Genomic DNA, 22,914 nt, shown 5'->3' on the forward strand with positions numbered 1-22,914 from the left:
AGTGCTGAGTATTCTTCCAGAACAATTAAACTTTTTTGTTTCATCAGTCCAGAAAATATTTTGCCAGTAGGACTGCGGCTTGCCAAGGTGCTCTTTGGCAAACTTCAGGTGCACAGCAATTTTTTTTTCTGGAGCGAAATCGGCTTCCGTTTGTGGTGCTCTGCCTTTTCAAAGACTTGTGTACGGTAGACTCATGAACAGGGATGTTTGCCAGTCCCAGTGATGTCTTCAAACCTTTAGCTGTTACTCTTGGATTCTTCTTTACTGGATTGAGAATTTTGCATTGTGCCTTGGAAGTCTTCTTGGCTGGGCACCCACTTCTAGAAGGAGTATCCACAGTACTAAATTGTCTCACTTATAGACAATGGCCCAGATTCAGAGAGTGTGGGCGCACATTACGCCGCTGTAGCGCAAACGCCGTACGCCACACCGGCATAGCGCGGAGAGGCAAGCATTGAATTCAGCAAGCCAGTGCTCCCAATGCTGCGCCAGCGTGGCGTGGGATTCGAAGGCGTACGCCGGCGTAAGTGGAAGTGGGCGTGACCCATGCAAATGAGGCGTGACCCCGTTCAAATGATGGGCCAAGAGCCAGACAGATACGTATCACGAACTGCACATGCGCCGTGACGTGGACGCATCCCCCTGCTCACAACCACGTCGGAACAACTGCCTAAACTACGCCGGATCACTGCGTATGGCGTGAACTTAACCTACGCCCAGCCAGACACACGTCCAACGTAAAATACGCATGTCTGCTGCTGGGTTGCGCCTCCTATATGGGGAATAACTTTACGCCGGACGTACAACTTACGCGCACCCCGTGTAGCCTGCGTCGGGCGCACGCAGGTTTGTGAATCGCCGTATTTCCCTCATTTGCATGTTTGAATGGCTAATCAATGGGAGCGGCACCATGCACCCAGCCTAAATGTGCGCCCACCCTATGTCGGCGTAAGCAAGATACGTCGGCGGGGTGTAGCCTGGTTTTAGGCGCATATCTGTTTGTGGGTCTGGCTCACAGATATGACGGCGCACATTTGCACTTACGTCGGCGTAAGTGCTTTGTGAATCTGGGCCAATGTGTCTGTCAACTGATGGATGCCTAAACACTTCATAATTGCGTTGTATCCTTTTCCAGCCTTATACAGATCAACTGTGTTTGATTTATATGTCTTCAGAGAGCTCCTTTTTGCGAGACATGATTCCCATCAGCTGATGGTTATGAACTGCAATCCTAAAATGTCTGGGGTGTCTCATCAACCAAAGCCGCTCTATGGCTAGGTTCACACTATACTACACACCATCCTACTTTGCTCTGCGACATTGGTCCTACATTGGTCCTACATCCATCCGACTTTCATGAACAGGATACTACTTTGATCCGAATTTGTCATAGTCTGACTTGTTCTTTGACCAATTAAAACAATCCCAGAGTGAGATAAATTCCTTTTACTGCTGCTGTAATCACATGTCGGATGTCAAAAGTCATATAGTAAGTACAAGGATCCTACTTTGATGCTAATACAATGATATTCAATGGGCTGAAGTAGGATCAAAGTCGGACCAAAGTAGTACAGGGAGCATTTTCAAAGTGGGACCGACTTGTGTTGGACCAGTTAAGACGGCTCTCATAGGGAAACATTGATTTTCACACGTCATGCTACATGAGCTCCCAATGTCGGAGCGTTTGTTGGACCAGTGTTCAAACTACTGGCTCCAATTGGCTTTCTTTGAAGAAATTAGCCTATAAGGGGGTTACTTACTTTTTTCCCCAGCACCGCAAATGTTTAATGGGTGTATTCAATAAAGACCTGAGAAATTATAATTGTGTGTTAGCAGCTTAAGCACATTGTGTTTTGTCTATTGTGACTTGGAAGAGGATCAGATCACATTTTATGACAAATAACTACAGAAAACCAATTGATTTCAGTGTGTTCACTGTATTTGTACTTCTGTTTGCTATAAATTTGATCTTTTTGCAGCAGTGCAGCTTGTTGTCCATTTATTTGACATGACCTCACAAAAGATTTTTTTTTTTTTTTTTGGGACATTTTATAGCAACAAGATTTTTAGCAGTCTTCTAAACTCATTTGTTTCATATGTCTGTGTGATAGGCACCATTTTATTTGCATGAATGCATGCAATGTTTTATCTAGTTAACTGCATACAACTGTCACAAGCCCTGGCATATTTAAGTACAAACTGTAATTGCTTGTCAGTGGGCTATCTACAATACTTGTACCTCACATTTCCACTTAGCTGTATTTCTGCTGTGCCTGCTAACACTACCCTTTTGAATTTCTGCCAAAAGTCCTTAATGTAATTTTCCAATGCATGGAATTTTGCCCTGTAAGAAATACAGCATTTGATTAGATATTGCTGCTGTAATCCACAATGTTAGTGCTTTCCTGCACAAATGACAGCATCTGTTTATCTATGGATAAATGGAGCTGCTATTCAGAGAATGTTTGTGATGTAGCAGGAAGGTACCTTTTTTATAGTACACAGGAACATACTTTCTGACCACCTGGGTCTGCCTGCTTGTAGCCTCACGGTTACAGAATAAAAAGGTTTACCCTTGAAGATCAGTAGAGCATATTTGTCCAGAAAAAAAATCTCATGTGTATGCTAGGAAATTCTTGCATGTCAACAAGATGACACTCAGTTTTCTGAACAAGCCTTACATTTTAAGCTTCCCTCTATAATCACTCCTCTCTGGTAGCAGGAACACAGTGTTGAAATGTTATCAACCAAAGCAGAACTTTCAGATGTGAAAAGTCACAGGCAAGTACATTTGACACAGTAATCTTGTGTGGATTCTAATAGCTAGATAACCCTCCCAGAGCCCAGCTCTGTCTAAATAATGGACATTGAAAATCCAAAAGCTATTCAGTCCTGCTTTTTAGGCCTGCCATACACAGAGCAAATTTCCCGCCTGGAGGACAGTGTTTTTTGCTAGCGATAATCGCAGGTAAAACCTATAAAAGCTGGTCAATCAACTTGGTGCATTCAACCTGCCCCTTCACGGTTTGATTTTTGCCCGGTTCATCATCTCTGCCAATTCGAACAGTGTATGGCTGCCCTTGGAGTCGGACCTGTTTACTATCTCTAGTGGAATACATGTTACAAAATTTAACCGTAAAGAAAATATTATGTTTGTAAATGGTTTTCTTAACTGTATGTTTAAAAAAAATTGAATTTGATTTTTCGGGTATCTGAATATAGTGGAATGACGTTATGCACGTATTTGATTTAATGGTATACACTATGTATTGTGACTGCTTTTAGGTTAAGCGCATATGATTAAATATAGAAGGTCAAAATGTTTTATATTATAGCAATACAAAGCCTTTTGTTAGTGTAGTATCGCAGTGAATGCAGGAAAACAAATCTGCCAATATCAAAATCACTGTTGTCAGTAGACTCTGTATTAAAATCACTGTATGTAAGATAACCATTTACACTTAGAATCACAGGGTTGTTGTGTTAAATATCACAATGTGGTGTACGTTTAATAAACCGTGATAAGCCGAGATCATGATGATCACGGCTGATCACTGCTTATCACAGAGCATTGCCGGTTTAATAAACTGTGATAAGGAGCAGAGAACACATTCTCCACTTCACATCACATCACATGGATGTTTTGTCACAAACGGTCAGTTTAATAAACCGTGATATGAAGATTTCACAGCTCTTCACCTGAAATATCTCCCTTCCAGATTCACCAGCTCAGAGGTGTAGAATCTGGGAGAGAAGCTGGTGTGATAAGAGGAAGAAGGCTTATTTCTTCCTAATTTCAACACCAGTGGGTTAAAAATGAATATTAACAACAATATACACGTGTGTGTGTGTGTGTATATATATATATATATATATATATATATATATATATATATATATATATATATACACACACACAGTATCTATATAACACGTGTGTGCGTGTGTGCGCATATATATATATATACACACACACACACATATATACCGTATTTATCGGCGTATACCACGCACTTTTTTGCCCTTAAAATCAGGGCAAAATTGTGGGTGCGCGATATACGCCGATACTTGCTTCCCGCACTGTGTTTGAACTTTGCCGCCGATCCCTGCTTCCCGCACTGTGTTTGAACGCCGCCGCGGACATATACCGAGCGCAGTACACTCGGGTACAGTCGGCCAGGCTCGGCTCCCTTCTAGGTTATGCGAGAGGAGCCGAGCGTGCTCGAGTGTACTGCGCTCAGTTTGTCGCCGGCGGCGTTCAAACACAGCGCGGGAAGCAGGGATCGGCTCAGAGACAGCGCATGAGCAGCGGGGAGGACACCACGAAGGCCGCAGACGGACGCCGGACCGGACAAGGCCGCCGATGGACGCTAGGCAAGACACCAAAACTGTAAGTAATAAAAAATAAATAAAATTCAAGAATTTCACATCCAGAGTAGGGGTGCGCGCTATACGCGGGTGCGCACAATAGGCTGATAAATACGGTATATATGTATATGTGTGTATATATATATATATATATATATATATATATATATATATATATATATATATATATATATATATTATGTAATTTTTTATATATATATATATATTATGTAATTTTTTATATATATATATAATATGTTATCACATGTCTGAAAACATTAATTACATGTTCTTTTAAACTTTAGTTTCACTTTTTGAATTCGGCTGCACCATAATCTCACAATATCTCACGAGATTACATGCAGTCCACCCACTTTTACACAGATCTCGGCTGTTTTCAGAGAAAAAACTTCACCTCTGTTCACCAGCTGAGAACTGAAGTTCTCAGTTTATTAAACCGGCTGCAGAGGAGATAATTCTCCTCATGAGAACTGCCATGAACTGCTGTGAACTGAACTGAGAAAAAACTTCACAGTTTATTAAACGGACACCTGTATCTGAATTAATGAGTAGGTTAGTAGTACAGTTCATTATACATAATAGGTTAACAAAGAAGTGTATAGTCAGTGGAGCACTGTAAGAACAAGTAGGTCACTGTTTTTAATAAAATGTATTTCTTCTTTTTTTAACTCGGCCAATTTAAAAGACTTGAACTTCGTCTTGATACTAATGATCTAGGCAAGCCTAAATTTAAAGCGTGCTTGCAGGAGAAGAACCTGTTCTGTAAGCATATTTGCAAAAGGCGTAGACACAAGGGTGGGTTTATAGAGGGGGAGAAGTGGTTGTAAACGTCATGAGACAGAAATATGAACAAAGCAAATCCTCCTGTACTTTGTACTTGTGTCTATTCAAAACACTGAGTGTCATTTCTGTCTGCTGCCTAATTTCTCTGCCCGATTCACTTCTGAGGGTTTTTCTCAACACCAAGAAGAAGGTAATGGTGAAGGGAACTCCAGCACATGACAGATATCGTGATATATAGGGAATGGCACTCAGTGTACAGCTATCCAGGAACAAACTGACCAGTAGGGGGCCCCATGAGAGGCTCATGTCCTAGACTTCTCACTCCTGCTTCATATGAAGAGAGTCAGGTTGTGGAGGAGTTGGCTGAAATGGGAATGGGGGTAGTGTGTACATGGAGGGCAGTCTGTATGGCTGGGGACCGTGTACATGCTTGAGGTGCATGGCTCCTCCACAGAGACAGACACACACACACACACACACTCTTAACAGTGCCATTTCATTAGCTAATTTATGAGGGTGTGTTTTAGGGGTAGGGACGAGTGACTCTTAAGGCCTGGCTGAGAATTTGAAACTTTGAGCCCTATGCACAGGTATATGGCAGCACATATTTTTTTATTGAAACTATTGGCAGGTTATGTACCTGTGCTTTGTGTATTTAGCTGCAATATTTTACCATTGGAGAAGATTTGTTAGTGCATTGGGTGCATTGAGGGGTATACCCGTAGCTTGACTTTTTAGAATCTGGGAACCAGCTAAAAAAGTTAAGACAGGTTTTTTTTTTTTTTCAACAAAGCTTTATTTTCAATGACAAAACTCCTTCTCTTATGTAGCCCTGATGTGTATCTTTACAGATGCATGACACAGGTTTATACACTGAGAATACATGGAGTTGTCGGTATGTGAAGAAGTACTTAAACTCTTGCCTATTGGGCATTTTCACCCCCTCTCTGGCGAGGCCAATTTTCAGCTTTCAGCGCTATCGCACTTTGGTCATGCAACACTGTATTCATATAAAATGTTATTTAAATTTTTTTGACAGTTTTTCTTTTGGTGGTATTTAACTACTTAAGTCCCGGGCCGCAGTAAAATAACTGCCTCAAGGTGGCTCTGTAATTCCGGGACGCCGTCTTTTGACGTCTTTGCGTCCTCTGGCCACTGGGGGGCGCGCGCACCCGGCATGCCCCCGAGATGCCGATGCACGTGCCTGGCGGCCGGGATGTCTGCCAAGTACCCGCGATCGGCAATGACAGAGCAGGGACGTGGAGCTTGTACATAGGGACACAGCATCGGTCACCTCCCCCAGTCCCCTCGCCCCACAGTAAGAATCACTCCCAGGATACACATTTAACCCCTTCCTCGCCCCCTAGTGTTAACCCCTTCCCTGCCAGTCACATTTATACAGTAATCAATGCATTTTTATAGCACTATTCGCTGTATTAATGTGAATGGTCCCAAAAATGTGTCAAAAGTGTCCAATGTGTCCGCCGCAATATCGCAGTCCTGACAAAATTTGCAGATCGCCGTATTACTAGTAAAAAAATGTCAGAATTCTATCCCCTATTTTGTAGCCACTAAAACTTTTGCGCAAACCAATCACTATACGCTTATTGCGATTTTTTTTTTTTTTATTTTTTATTTTTTTTTTTTTACACCAAAGATATGTGGAATACATATCGGCCTAAACTGAGAAAAAAATATGATTTTTTTTTTTTTTTTTTAAATTGGATATTTTTTATAGCAAAAAGTATAAAATATTGTGTGTGTGTTTTTTTTTTTTTTTTTTTTTTTAAATTGTCGCTTTTTTTTGTTTTATAGCGCAAAAAATAAAAACCGCAGAGGTGATCAAATACCACCAAAATAAAGCTCTATTTGTGGGGGAAAAAAGGACGTCAATTTTGTTCGGGAGTCACGTCGCACGACCGCGCAATTTTAATTTTAAGCGACACAGTGCTGAAAGCTGACATTTTGCCTGGGCAGGAAGGGGGTATATGTGCCCAGTAAGCAAGTGGGTTAATCACCACTGGGGTTTTTATTTTATTTTTATTTATTTCTGTTAGAAAATTTTGCAAGTAAGTAATTTTTCTTCCTTACTGGTGAGGAGGCACTGATGGGGCTGCCCTGATAATCAGGGCACTGATTATCGGTGTAAATGTGTGTATCAGAATTTCCTCATGCTGTAACAGAGCTAAGGAAACTACTGCCGATAAATGGCAAGTCTGTTTACAATGTGATTGGACATAGCTGATCACATGGTAAAGGGCCGCTGTGATTCGACCTTTATCTCGATCTGTGATCAGCTTTGTCCAAAGGACACAGAAATCACAGAGCGTGCCCGATGTGCGCCCCTGGGGGAGTGCAAGGGGTTCTGGGAGGATATCGAGACACCCTCCCAGAACTAACCGACCGCACGGTCGGCAACCATCTGCTCAGGGTCCAGAGCCACATTTCCGACGTAGTGTGTTGGGCAATAGTCATTGGTCATGCCTGGAAATGGGTGCAATTTCTGGGATTTGTTGAGCCCTGGATATACTAATAGAATGGTCATTGTATTATGAACTAGCCTTTTTATTCATGTAATTTTTATTTATAATTTTTTTCACATCCATTGAGGTGGCTATTGAAAAATGCATACGGTTTCTTGCTCCATATATATGATTTAGATAACCTAAAATTCTCACATGGAATGTTGTAAAAGAAGCAGACTTGCTGAAAATAGCAGGTAGTTTTATAAATGCAGATTCAACCTGAATTTCCATTGAAGGTGTAATGATTTTTGGGTGAAAGTACTTTACTACTTTCTAAAATGAAAGGCCTGAAAGGGTTTCCTGCTCTACCTCCCTTTTAAATATTATTTAAGTATTATTTTTGAGATTTGAAAAAATAAATAAATTCTCATGTAATGTTTCTGCTGCTAAATGTATAGCTTTTTGATTGCAGTTGGAGGTAACATTCTGTAAACGTTTTTTAAATGTTAAATTATGCAAAATCTGTTGTGAAAAGACGTTCACAATTATTTGTGTATTCTGTTTTAGACAAGAGAGGAAAGAAAAATGGAAGCGATTCTTCAAGCTTTTGCAAGACTAGAAAAGCGGGAAAAAAGGAGAGAACAAGCCTTAGAGAGAATTGGTACATCTAAAACTGACGTCAAACCTGACATGAAGGACCTCCAGATTGTCAGTGAATGTGAGCTCCCTGAGGTAATTTTGAGTTCTAATTTATATAGTGAGATCTAATCTACTACATTTTTGAAGAAATCCTTCTTTGTAGACTCTTTGTAAAAAGATTTGGATAAACTCCAAAATTTCAAGGTACAAAATAAATAAGCCAGAAATGCTAGCTGTTGCTATCTATCTATTCTAAAATTGCTGTCAGATTTAGCATTCACATCACGGGCAGTAATTTGTTGCAGCAGCACAGTCTGTCATAGATGTTCCTTGTAATATTGGTAACTTGTCAAACTTCTTGTCTCAGGATGTAAGAAGATAATTCCCATGTTACCTTATAAGCAATCATTATCTTTATAGAGCATAAATATACAAAGCAATCTTATGTTGCTTAAGGCAACTTGGCAATATGGTTCAAGTGGTTGTAAAGGTAGAAGGTCTTTTTATCTTAATGCATTAAGATAAAGACGCCTTTGTGCAGCAGCCATCCCAGCACCCCTAATACTTGCCTGAGCCCCGTCTTTATCCAGCGATGTCCATGAATACCTGGGAGATCCGGGTCTTATTCTCCTGATTGGTTGAGACACAGCAGCGGCACCATTGGCTCATGCTGCTGTCAAAGTCAGCCAATCAGGAGAGAGGGGGTGGGCCGAACCAGGGCTCTATGTCTGAATGGACATGGAGCTGTCATTCGGCTCAGGTGCCCCCATAGCAAGCTGCTTGCTGTGGGGGCACTCAACAGGAGGGAGGGGCCAGGAGAGCCAAAGAGGCACCCGAAAAGAGGAGGATCTTGGCTACTCTGTGCAAAACCACTGCACACTGGAGGCAAGTATAATATGTTTGTTGTTTTTATATAAAAGAAAGTGAGACTTTACAATCACTGTAAGGCTAATATATCTCAACTTCAGCCCATGCGTTTTAGTTTTATTTGCATGGTGGCTTTTTTTTTCATTCCAGCTGCAGAGATCAAGCACAAAATGGTCTTTATGTATTTTTACCAATAGTTTAATGGTTGAGGATCAGAAACCCAGATGAACACCATCCGAAGATGTCAGTGGCTGGTGAGAGCATCAGGACATCACAACACTGCAGTAGAGATATATAGGTCTACTTTAACAGCACTATGACTTTTTGAGGGTACTTTTCTACAAGATTAGTATGATGGCCTACATACAAGTGTATTGAAATTCAATTAGATTAATGTTTTAATTTCATGGAACTTTGGCTTTGTTTGGCCTATTAATGTTTAGGATAAGGATTGCTATACAGGTGCATCTCAAATGTGAATATCCATCAAAAAGTTCATTTATTTCAGTAATTCAAGTCAAAAAGTGAAACTCGTATATAGATTCATTACACACTGATTTATTTCAAGCATTTCTTTCTTTTAATTTTGATTATGACTTGCAGCTAGTGAAAACACAAGATTCAGTATCTCAGAAAATTTTAATATTTACAGAAGACCAATAATAAAAAAAAAAAACTTGATACAGAAATGTTGGCTTGCTGAAAAGTATGTCCATGTACTGTATATTATGCACTCGATAGTTGGTCGAGACTCCTTTTGCTTGAATTACTGCATCGATGCGGCGTGGCATAGAGTTGATCAGTCTGTGGCACTGCTGAGGTGAGTTGCTTTGATAGCGGCCTTCAGCTCGTCTGCATTTGGTCTGGTGTCTCATCTTCCTTTTGACAATACCCCACAGATTCTTTATGGGGTTTAGGTCAGGCGAGTTTGCTGGCCAATCGAGCACAGTGATACCATGATCATTAAACCAGGTATTGGTACTTTTGGCAGTGTGGGAAGGTGCCAAGTCCTGCTGGGAAAATTAAATTCACATCTCCATAAAGCTGGTTATCATCATGAGATTTGTACTTTTGCAACAGCTGGAGGGCCACCAGTTTGAGACACCTGATTTAAAAGCTCAGGAAACCTTTACAGATTTTTTGAGTTAATTAGTGGATTAGAGTGCGACTCCATGGGGTTGCTTTACTCAACCTGAAAAGTGTCAAATCTGGTGCAGCTCTGCATAGAAACTAATCGGCTTCCATTTTTATTTTGTTTTTTTTGTCAAAGCTGAATTTAGCAAACTGAATTAGACAATTGGCTACCATGCACAGCTGCATCGGATTGTGCACTCTCCAGTTTTTAGTAAATCATTCCCCCATGAGTCTACAATAATGAACTTTTTCACAATATTCTAATTTTCTGAGATACTGAATGTTGGATTTTCACTAGCTGTAAGCCATAATCATCAAAGTTAAAAGAAAAATGCTTGAAACCACTCGTGTGTAATGAATCCATATAATACATGCTTCACTTTTTGAATTGAATTGCTGAAACAAACTTTTTTAGATTTTTTTTTTTTTATTCAAATTTTTTGAGATATGCCTGTATTTACTGCAACTGTTGCTTATTACCTTGCTGGTTACCTTGCTGTAATAGTTGGCAAGCACTGTGAGAAGTCATCAATGTTTAAACATGGTTGCACTCAACAACTTCAGCATTTTTCAGGATGTATAGGAATGCTTTTTGAAAAAAGAAAAAGCTTGCCCATGCACACGCATGCTCTTCAAATAGTAAAAATGTTTTGCCCCGGTATGGATAGTATGAGTAGGAAAGGTATAACATGCAGTACAATAAAATTTTGCAGTGTGAAAAAGTGGTAAATTGCAGATATGGGGGTTTATTTACTAAGGGCAAATCAACTTTGCACTACAAGTGCAGTTGCTGTAGATCTGAGGGGGGACATGCAAGGAAAATAAAAAAAACAGCATTTTTGCTTTTGATGATAAAATCAGCCGATCTTCCCCTCATTTCAGATCTTTCCTTTAGATTTAAAGCAACTGCACTTCAAAGTGCACTTGTAGTGCAAAGTGGATTTTCCTTTAGTAAATCAACCCCATTGTGTTGCAGTGCTACATACATACAAAAGTAGCCAGTGTGCATGTATCTGTGACACACACACACACGCACACTATTGCTATACAAAGTATGGTGGGGTTAATGAGCGAAAAGTAAGCCCCATCTTATAAGGTGTTATATTCTTCCTTGTTACTGATACAGCTGTTCATAAACTTCTATATTCCTTTACACTGTGAAAGCTTAGTGTTGCAATGCTGTACATAATATGTAAAAGCCTGTGTTTTTCTTAATATTTCTAGGAACCTGTGAAAGAAGAACCTGTCAGCAAGCCTACTCCTGCAAAAATAAACAGGACAAAACAAAGGAAAAGTTTTACTAGAAGCAGAACTCACATTGGGCAGCAGCGCCGGCGGCACAGAACTATAAGCACCTGCTCAGATGTCCAGCCTTCCTCCCCAGATGTGGAGGCCATGCCACAGCAAGTGGAAACTGAGACTAATACACTTGTGGAAGAGCCCGTTAGTGAGAACTCTTCTACCACAGCAGTGGTTGCAACTGCAGATAATGATGAAGTTGCAGATATTGATTCAGTTGCACAAAACAAATGCCCGCCTAAATACCCCAAAACAAAAAAGGTATGTTTATCTGGCAAGCCAAGCATCCTAAATTGTAGCAAGCTTAAGTTTTTTTTTTTTTTTTTTGTTAAAGCATATATCTGTTAACCTAACTCCTGGGATGGTAAGAAGGGACACTGCCTTAGAAATGTATGGGCATTGTTTAAAGCTGTATTAAACCTACAACCAAAGATGTAATATATTGCAGTTTGCCAATCATTCGATGTGATGGTTGCATTAATTTTTCTGTTTTCATCTGTTGATCTGGCAAGTAACACTCCTCCTATATTAGAGTGCCCCCACTCTGGATGAAGGAGAATAGGCGCACCTTTGGACAGCAGCATTGTCAGTTCCGGGGGGGAGGGGAGTGTTAGGTGCACTAGCAGATTTAGATACACTAAACAATTTGAAGCTGAACTTCAGTTAAAACTTTTTATAAGCAGTTACATCAGTTATTTCCTTTTGGGATAATGTTTTTAAATATAAAAAAAATCAGGTGAAATAAAAGTAAGCAAGCTTTTAAGGACATGTCCCCTGGGTACCCCCCATAACCAGAACTCGCAATTGGCAGCAGCCACGAGAGGGCAGAACTGCATGAAGGTAAAAAAACGTTCAGCCTTTTACAACCCCTCTAAATCAAGTACAGCAATTACACTTTGTTCTGCTCTTTTGTGTCGATTCTTTAGAACAGGTGATGAGACATATTTCCAAAATGGCCCTAATAATTCACACATGCAGAATCTTGTCGCTCAAAGTCCGAACAGCTGAAGCTGCTTGTAAAAAATAAATGAAACCCTTTAATAAAAATAAAAAATTTACTCTTTCAAGGCATTCCGCTTTTTGTGTAGACAAATGACATCTATAAAAGATGTTGCGGACTTTCCGTCATTGTCAATAGGAGAAGGGACAATGATGGCCAGCAACGAAGGAGGTGAAGGGAAAAATTGCTGCCCTGCCATCAATGAGGGTAGTTACAAGGGAATACTATGTCAATATTCACAAGCGGATCCATGGAGTTGGCTTCAAGAAACGTGCTCCCCACGCTCTGAAGGAAGTCCACAAATTCGCAATGAAAGATGCGTACTTGTGATGTGCATATTGACACCAGGTTGAACAAAGCTGTCTGGGCCAAAGGGATCAGAAATGTTCCATACCATATGTGTGTGCATTTGTCCAGAAAGTGTAATGACCAAGACACTATACACAATTATTTGGCAAATGAGTATTTTGACCAAATCATAATTTTTATGCATATTGTCCATGTCCAAGCTTATTGGATTTAAGCATATAAGGTGATGTGTAATTGTGTAATAAAGGAGGATTTGTCTTAAGTCACCAACACCCTATATCAAGGTGTGCATATTTATTAGGCAGCTTATTTTCTTCAGGCAAAAGGGCCAAAAAAGTTTTAACTTTAAAAGTCTTTCAAAGGGATGTAGCCCAAATTGTCAGCGGTCACAAATGTGATGAGAAAAAGACTTAAATTGACTGCCAAAGATTTGAGAAGAATTAAATGTGAAGCTACCAGGAACCCATTATCCTTCAGTGCTGTCACATTCCAGAAACGCAAACTACCTGCAGTGCCCAGAAGTACAATCTGTTCAGTAATCAGAGACATGGCCAAGGTAAGGAAGCTTGAAACCCGACCACCACTGAACAAGACACATAAGTTGAAACGTCAAGAAATATCTGACGACAGATTTTCCAAAGGTTTTATGGACTGATGAGAGGAGAGTGGCTCTTGATGGACCAGATGGATGAACCTGTGGCTGGATCAGTATAGGGCACAGAGCTCCACTTCGACTTAGACACCGGACAAGGTGTGGAGGTGGGGTACTGGTATGGGCTGGTATTATTTAAGATGAGTTTGTTGGACCTTTTGGGGTTTAAGATGGACACAAAAATCTACTGCCAGGTTTTAGAATATACTTTCTTCAATGGTACAGGAAAGTCTTCATCTTTCATGAAGACTATGATATTTATGCAGGACAATGCTCCATCACATGCATCAAAATACTCCACTGTGTGGCTAGCCAGCAAAGGCCTTAAAGATATAAGTTAATAATATATTATTTTTTTTTGTATTTTTTGTTTGTTCTCACTTTTACCACTTCAGCCCTAGAAGAATTTGCCCCCTTCCTGACCAGAGCACTTTTTGCGATACGGCACTGCGTCGCTTTAACTAAGATTTGCACGATGTTGTACCTTCTCTTCAGGGATCTTCCTTTTCAATCTCTAAAAGAGGCCGTTGTTCTTGATATCATGTCGTTTAAGATGTGTCGGAGTTCTATAAGGAGCTGTTCTTCATTCTTTACAATGGAAAGGTAGTGTTGCACTGAAGACCATCTTTTCTTTCTAAGGTGGTATAAGTCATCCACCTCAGTAACAGCATAGTGCTAACATCATGTCCTGCTTCAAAGCACCCAAAGGAAATTGCTTTCCCATGCCTAGACAACGAGCCATAAGAGTCTACCTCAAAGCAACCCATTTGATCAGAAATCAGAACTCCCCATTTGTCCTGTCCTCTGGCCCTCACAAGGGACATCCTGCTTCCATCCACCACCATTACGCAATGGCTAAGACCTCTGAGCACTAGGGCATTTGCTCTTAAGGATGGATTTTTCTTCTGCACTCTCCTAGGTCAGTGGGTGTTTCCATGGCATTCTGACACCAGGCCCCTCTAGCCCAGCCTTGTAAGGCTGCCACCTGGTCCTCTGTTAATCTTTTTAAAATTCTTCTAGGTGGAAGTCTAATCTTCTGCAGATGCAGTTTTTGGCCACAAGCTGCTTGCAGCTGCACTTTCAAGTTGGGTCTATTGACCTTTGTTGGGTCTGTTAAAGAATTTTTGTCTTGCCTGTGATTTACTCATCTTGAAGTACAGTACAGGCTAAAGGACATCCTCCCTTCTATTCCCTGGTTACTCTGCATTGCTTGCTACAAAACTTAGGATTCACAGAGTGTGGCAGGGTTATTGGCAACCAAGTAGAAGAAAAATGGCTGCACACCAACATCAGTCCAACGGGTTTATTAAAATACTGCCACCAGGACTATGACAACGGACCAAAGGGTGACAGCGTTTCCCACATACATTGTGCTTCTTTAAACCCAAAAGAAGAGTGACCTACCGAACCTCTAAATAAGACGCTCCCACCTCACATGTGTAGGGTGGTGTGATCAGCTCTCCCCATGTATTGATGAGCAAAACTAAAAACATTCTGAACAACATTGTGAGTTTATATGCAAAAAGTGACCAAATCGATAAAAGACTGACACCATAGAAAAGGTAAATACAAATATTTGTATGGAGGACACCAAAACACATGCATTTAATTGAAGAGAACAGATTGAAAGAGACACATGTTGATGTATGTGTCCATCCGTCTGCACAATACAAAAGGAAATGGACACGATTATACTGTATGGGTAGATGTGAAAACTGCCCCAATAAATATCTGTGGCAGACCCAAATAAAGTAAGTTTAACGCTAAATAACAACCTAATATAACCATATTCTTAACCATTTTCTAAACCTACCTAATCACAAACCCCTGTCATACAAATGCATATGTATAGCCAGAAAACTCCTGGGGGCCCAGATGAACAAGAGATTTTGAGTGGAGTGTCCCTATTTGATAAGTAATGCTAATAAAAATGGCTTGCATCCCACTCAAAATTTTAACCGGAGGGAATGCGGGTCGAGAGTAAAAATATAAAAAAAATTCCCCCCTGCGTAATAAAATATGAAAAATATTGGGGAGAAACCTTGGGGGGGGGGGGGGGGGGGGGCGTCGCGCATGTCCTCAAAAGCTTGCTAGTGTACAATCTCCTGAATGTACAAGCCTATAAACCAGGGTCTGACTACTTGGCCTGTATCATGTACTGCAAGATTTGGTTTTTTTTTTCCTGGTAAGTCAAATTTCCTCTTATTTTAAGCATAACATTTATATCCTGTTCATTATAACCATTTTGGAGTTTGTCTTGCATGTTTTAACAAATGTTTAACTTTTACATACAATAATTTTATGCTATTTTCATTAAACAAAAGTGCAAACCAAAGGGTAAGAATGTATAGATAGAAAAGTTTGGCTTCCAGAGCAGCATACCAAAGTGGTCTGCCTATAATGCACATAAAGTGCAGTAGAGTATAAGGGGCAGCTTAAAGTATTATGTACTATTAGCAGTAAAATGCCCATTGGTGTAGATTGTCGACAGTGTACTAAATTTTTGAAAATATTACAGTTCTTGTCTGATCTGAAAGCAGAAAACGCATAAAGGGAAAGCCAGTCGCTTTGTTCACTGTAACAGTCAGAACACTGACATGGTGTCATGAAAATGCAGTTGATGGCATGCTTTGCTTCTTATGTCTGATCAATAATGCATACATTGCAATTCTGTTTACAGTCTTCAGTATGCACTTGTGTGACACTTCAAAAATGGAAGGACACTCTTGTTACAGTATGTATCAAAGGTGGTTGGTGATTTATTTATTTTTTTCTACACAAGAATTTTAATTCGTGGTAATACATGTAATCTATAAAAAGAATGAACATATGGAATAACCCGTCTGTTACAGAATATATAATTTTGTGACTGCGTTTATAGTTACCGTAATAGCATTTTTCCATTTTTAATTTTTAGTATGAGATTTTCAGAAACCCCAGCCTGCTTGAAATCTCTGAAAACCGTTTTAATGTAGCAGCAGCCATCTTCATGTAGGTGTTCTCTGCTCTACACCATGGGAATGTTTGGCAGTGTTTTGACTTGATTTCTATACATTTTTACACATTTCGTTTTCATTCAATAAAAAAAAAAAATCTATATCTTGTTTTTCTCTTTTGGCTATTGAGGATCACACCTTGGTAATGAAGAAACTTGGGGTTATATTGCTAGAGAAAAAAAAAGGATACTAGGTGCAATGAATCCCAAGGGGGCTGGCCTTTAGTTTCCTAACTCTGCCCACCTCACACCACCTCAGTTTTGCAGAATGCATGTTTATTTAGCCCAGATATTGGACATCTTAGAAGACATTTCAGTTGGCTAATAGGTTGTATCTTCTTTGGAAGCAGTTGCATTTGCTCAATTTCAACAACTTTGCAATGGAACACTGGTTGGTCTGTGTGGCAGCTCATTCAGTTACATCCTCAAACCAAAATTTTTCTGTTATGGTGCCTTCTGTCCCCATTGCTGTGAGAAGACAGACCTTTATCTTTCTTACAATGGTGAATGCCAGCTTCTAGTTTGGGGTGAATCGCTGCGCCTTCTGTCTATGTGGTAATAATAAGAAAAATCAACACATCATATCAATATTTTGGCGTTGCAAGCAATTCATGTGTCATTGGATTACTGTACCCCCACTTTTTGACTTTCCATCTGGTCTGGATCTAAAAATGTTGGGGTGGCAACAGACGTTTCATGTTCTGGCTATATTCATAATAGACATTCCAGGGGTGGTGAACTGACAGGCAGGTGTCCTCGACACACATCTGGAATTCTGCATCACAATGTGTTCTAAGCCATATATCTGCACTGGGGGTTTCCAGATTCAGTTCAACAAGAACCTGGACAGGATTTTCCTATAAAGTGGAACTGACAGTGGACCCAGCAGATGGCCCTGATGGCGTGATCAGTATACCTTATGCATTTCCTTCATTTTAAACTTATTTTACCGTGTCTGCTTCGAAGGATCAGAGCATATCTTTGTTGTTGCTATCCCATAAGGTAAATTTTCTTGTGGACATCACTTTGGCCTAGATGGGTATCTGTGTTTTTAAGCATGGTCTTGTAGGGAGCCTTATTTGAGAAAGTTGTTTTTACAACCAAGAATCCTTCTTTTTTTCTTTTTTTTTTGCTTCTACTACTTTAATGAAGATATTATGCTGCTTCCCTGTGTCTGGCAATAAGTCACCCAAGGAGTTTGGAAAGTAAAAAAAATGACAGGACCGTAATGGGGGGAATATTCCAATGGGGACAATGGTTCTGGCGATCCTGGTGACAACTATGGGTTACCTCAATTTTGAACACCAGTCTCTGCATCGGACTCGCACAACAGCCTTATTATATTTTTTTTAGCCCCCGACACACTTAAAGCTGTAGCTTCCTAATGTGGAAATGCTAATTTCTACTGTGCACGAATGCTTTAGCATTGTCGCACTTTGCCCCTTTGGGTACAAAAAGGCACATGACACTATTAAGGATGTCACGAGAGAAGATTCTGCTTTCACAGCAAAAGATTCAAATCCCTTTCGCAGGAGCCCTCTACTGCCTCAAACAGAGCACCTAATAACTCTTCCGTAGCCTAATATTAAAAAGTTCAAGAATTTTAGCCCTTCCTTTTGGCCTTAAAGGGGTTGTAAAGGAGAAAAACTTTTTTCATAGTAAGCATCCTTTACCTGCAGACATTCCTCTTTTCACTTCCTCATTGTTCGTTTTTGCTCAGAAGTTGCTCTATTTCTTCTCTGTTCTGTTCACTTCCTGCTTGTCTAATTTTACTGACCACCGTGATGGGAGGCTTTACTGCGGTGGTCAGTAACATGACCCCCTCCCCCTCCTGGGAACTACATCTGTGTGGCAGGACGCTCTCTACGTGTTAGAGACTTCAAGGAGGTGTGAATTACTGGGCGTGCCGCAATTCATACTGGGAAATGTAGTTCTTACATGAACGAACGATGCAAACCAGGAAGTGAATGAGAGAACAGAAACTAGAATACCGGAGGTGATATAGATGAAGGAATTTAATGGGTATTTACTCGTTGTTTTTTAACAGAATCATTACACTATTCTGTCGGTCTACCTTGCAGACATTAATTTTAGGCAAAAAATTTTTTTCCTCAATGGCCCTCTTCCAAACAAAGGGGTGTCCTCACTCCTAAGAATGGGGGTCATCTATTAGTTTGCCTCTCTGTAGGTCACAGACATCCCAGAACTTTGGGTTCAACACTGATTTCAAAGGGTATAAAATAAAGTTAAAAAATCTACCTCCTAACGGTTTTCTTTTCTCAAATCAACCAAAATTTGTCCAAGGAAATTTTAGAATTGCAGAATACCATTTCTTGTCACAGGGAGTAGTTGTACCCACTTGACAGTTTCAAAGGACTGTATTCAAACCTGTTCACTGTATCAAAGCCCAACAAGGGGTAGGGTTGGGGAACTATCTAAATGCCACTGTCATCTCCAGTGCCAATAATACAGTGATCAGTGCTTAAAAAATAATACTGTCACTTTATGGCTGGGAACAGGTTAACATCTAGGGCGATCAAGGGGTCAAATGCCTAACTATGTGTAATGTGTGCTGCTTTTTAATAATGATCCCTGTGCTTTGCAGGGATGAGATACTGACATATAGCTCCCTGTGTACAGAGCTCTATGTTGAATATCAACAAAGAGCTCTCAGCTGTGATGGTACACAGCCGAACAACAGGTTCCTGGCCGTGAATCATTTGCCTGGGACTTGCTGACATGCTCCCACTGTGTGCAATCACAGCAGGAGCCGGCCAGGGAGCATGCATTCACATGCCCAAACCCAGAGGTAGGCAGCGAAGTACCAGTATATTGATTTGCCTAGTGTGTTGCCTGTCCACAGTACAATGTGGCTGGTTGTTAAATGGATATACATTAAGAGATTATTTAGGTTTATATAGTTTATCTATTATTTAAAAAAAATATACCACTTACAAACAAAAAGACTTACAATTCCCTCAGTCCCATTGGGTCAACCTGATATTTTGTTTCCTTTTTGTATTTGTTTGATGGGTTCGATTTTGTTTAAAATATTAATAAAACCTTAAGTTATGGTGCATCTCAGATCAAGCTTCCCTTACACAGCACCCTGTGCATCATTAATATTGTCCTGCAGAAACCACCATTTGAACCCATCAGGATAATCTCCTTAGATTACCTCTCCTGCAATTTAGCCTTTATTTGCTATCGCATCTGAAGTGTGTCTGAGCTGGTTGCTCTCTTGTGAGGGGCCTTCATACTTGACAGTGACAAGGTTTTCCTAAGCCCAAAACTATCCTTCCTAAGGTAGTATCAGTCTTCAACCTCAATAAAGCCACATTCCTTTTTTGTGCTCTGCTGCAAAGCACCCAAAGAAAATTTCTCTTCATTGCCAGGACATACATCAAAGCCACCGTCTATACCGCTAAAGCTTGCACAATAAAGAAGAAAACTCCTCCTGCGCATTTATGTACCCACGCCACCAAGTTGGTGTTTCCTGGCCATTCCAGCAAAAAAGCCTCTGTGGCCCAGCTTTTTAAGGCTGCCATCTGGTCCTTTAGTCATACCTTTTTCGTTTTACAAGGTGGCGTTCCAATCTTCTGTGGATGCAGCTTTTGGCTGTAAAGGTTCTTGTAGCAGTATTCTAACTTTGGGTTTGTTGATCTTTGTTGGACCTGTTGGCACAGTTCTGTTTGCCTTGTTGTTACTCACCTTTCTCAGTTGTTGCTTGGGGACATCCCTGGGTCTCTAAATACTCAGCCTGTGTATTTTACAAATAAGAGACATTGTGACTTTCCTGTAAATTCCTTATCTTGAAGTACAGGACAGTGGACACCCTCCCTTCTATCCTTTGGTTACTTTGCACTGCTTGCTACAAAACTGAGGATTCACAGTGTGTGGTAGGGTTATAGGGGAGGCGCCCAAACACCCAAAGGTACCAACATATAATTTAGGGTCTGTGGCTACTCAGCCTGTGCCCTGTACTATTCCTCTGTGGAATTCACAGGTACATGAAAATGTTATTATAAATGAATATTCAGCTAGAGAATCCTTTTCTTCACTGGATACTGCAAACTAGTTGTGAGCTACTTTTACCTAATGCAAGACAAATAAAAAAAAAAGTGCTTATGGTAAATGTGGTATTGTCATGTCATGTCATTGTCTGGTATAGCCTGTCTGCCCTGAAAACTATGTTGGTAGGACCAAGAACTAAACCTTTATTTTTCATTCTAGCACTTGGTTAATGAATGGTTAAGTGAAAAGCATGAAAAGTCTGGCAAACATGGGGAGACATTTTTGGAAAGACCTTTGCGGATAACCACAGACCCTGAAGTTCTGGCAACACAGCTAAATTCTTTACCAGGTCTTGTCTACAGTCCACATGTGTATACCACTCCAAAGCACTATATTCGATTCACCTCTCCGTTCCTGTCTGAGAAAAAGAAGAGACAAAAAGATGAGGAGATTGTTTTGGGTTACTGCAAAAAGGTACATATTGCTACAGCCTTTATGAATCTTTCTTTTATAGTGTACTAAAATATATACTATATGGCATGAGTGTTATGTAATGTACATACATCTATGCCAGAAGAGGTCTTGTTTAACCTTGTTGAATGTACAGATTACATTGCTGGCATTGGATAGTGTGACAGAAGATCTATTAATACACTTTATTTTATGAGACAGGTTACTTTTTGTTTACAAAAAGGCATGTTTGAACACTGCATATTTAGCTAAGCATTAAAACATAGGAGCTTTTCTGTTTTTTTTTTTTAAAATAGATACTTAAAGTCCGGCAAGATTTGTCAGTGTGGATGTGGGTCTGATCAGTTGTCGGCCAATGACTGCTGATCACGTGATGTAAACAGAAGCTCTGTAATCTGTATTTTTCCCCCCCCCTCACACTGTCAGCATGAGGGGGGGGGGGGGAAGCCAATCACCAGCTTCTGTCAGAGGGACATCAGTCCCTTACACAGAAAGCTGCGGCTGCATTTTCCATGCCCACCAGTGTCAGCTACCAGTGCCCATCAGTGTGTCATAATCGGTGCCACACATCAGTGCTGCCTATCAGTTTCACCTACCAGTGCAGCTTTAAAATTACCTATTTTTATTCCAAACTTCAAAACAGTTTTTGGGGGGGGGGGGGGGGGGGGGGGGGGGGGGGGGTTTTCAAAATTTTCGGTCCTTTTTTTGTTTTGTTTAGAAAAAAAAAAAAAAAAAAACTTGGCAATTAAATACCATCAAAAGATAAAAATTGTATTTGGGTACACTGTAGTATGATCGCGCAATTGTCATTCAAAGAGTGACGGCACTGAAAGCTGAAAATTGGTCTGTGCAGGAAGGGAGTTAAGGAAAGGAGCGCTACCAGTAGAGCCAATCAGTATTTAATGACTCATTGCTTGGAAAAATTGTGCATTTTGATTTTTTCCGATGATGTAGAATGTTAAAAACATGATACTTATTTTTTTTTTTTTTAGCGATGGCTGAAACAAGCTTTGGAGGAGGAACTTTCTGCACCTCTGAATCCATTTGATTCTCCTGCTCAAGATCGATCCCAAAGCCCCAGTACATTTGCAGAAAATAAGTGCCACTTAGTCATGAATGGCAGTTGCCCACTGACTTCAGGTGAGATGAATTTGTGTGTGTGCGTATAAAAGTGGACTGTTACCCACCCACCTTGTAGTATTAATGCACTTTTAAATACCTGTGTGTTGTATGTTGTTGAATATTCTGTACAGTGTGCACCCAGGACCATATATATCTAGTGCACATGTGTCAAACACAAGGCCTGAGGACCAAATCCCACCCGCCAAGCCATTTGCTGGGTCCCTTGCAAGAATTTAAACAGAACTAGTTGTTTCAGAAATCGAGCAGTGACGGCCACCATATATCTTCGAACAGGTGTAATTTAAATCTGTGTGGTTGTGGCTGTTTGAATTGTACTTCAATACTATCTTTTGTGTTCGGTTAGAAATATGGTTTATAGCTGGTCTCTAGAATTTGGTAAAAGCTGAGGTGGTTAAAAAGAAAAAAAAAAAGAAATATAGTTTATTTGTTTTAACCGTCTTTGTCTTTTTTTTTGTCAATTGTAGACCTAACAACCCCTTTGAAAAAAAGGAGAATGTATCAATTGTTGGACTGTGTGTACTCAGAAAATTCTACACCTACTGCATCTCCTTATGCAACACCAACACGTATAGATATGCCTTCTGCGGATGCATCACTATTCAGTACTCCTCCCAGGATAAAGGTAGAGGATGAAAGTTGTCGTAACAGTTACAAGCAGACTTATTCGCCGGTTAATTCTGTAACTGCCTGTGTCCGTGGAAATCACTTGCATTTTGAGGTAAGCAACTTCTAATGAACCCCATGCTTTCTCCTT

General features: G+C 40.3%; 1 protein-coding gene across 9 annotated transcripts in view; it reads left to right on the forward strand.

Moving 5' to 3' along the window:
- Window positions 1-22,914, forward strand: part of KMT2E (lysine methyltransferase 2E (inactive)) — a 114,447-nt gene that overhangs the window by 68,013 nt on the left and 23,520 nt on the right. For 7 of the 9 annotated variants that reach the window (XM_040343500.1, XM_040343497.1, XM_040343501.1 and 4 more), the window contains 6 exons: window positions 8,205-8,369; window positions 11,502-11,837; window positions 16,218-16,271; window positions 20,766-21,020; window positions 22,010-22,157; window positions 22,625-22,878. In XM_040343500.1, the coding sequence (XP_040199434.1) occupies window positions 8,205-8,369; window positions 11,502-11,837; window positions 16,218-16,271; window positions 20,766-21,020; window positions 22,010-22,157; window positions 22,625-22,878 (1,212 nt within the window). The remainder of the gene's footprint in view (window positions 1-8,204; window positions 8,370-11,501; window positions 11,838-16,217; window positions 16,272-20,765; window positions 21,021-22,009; window positions 22,158-22,624; window positions 22,879-22,914) is intronic. The other 2 variants (XM_040343502.1, XM_040343504.1) reach the window with 1 other exon arrangement.

The sequence above is a fragment of the Rana temporaria genome, chromosome 3 (genome assembly GCF_905171775.1).
Source record: "Rana temporaria chromosome 3, aRanTem1.1, whole genome shotgun sequence".
NCBI classification, from domain to species: domain Eukaryota; kingdom Metazoa; phylum Chordata; class Amphibia; order Anura; family Ranidae; genus Rana; species Rana temporaria.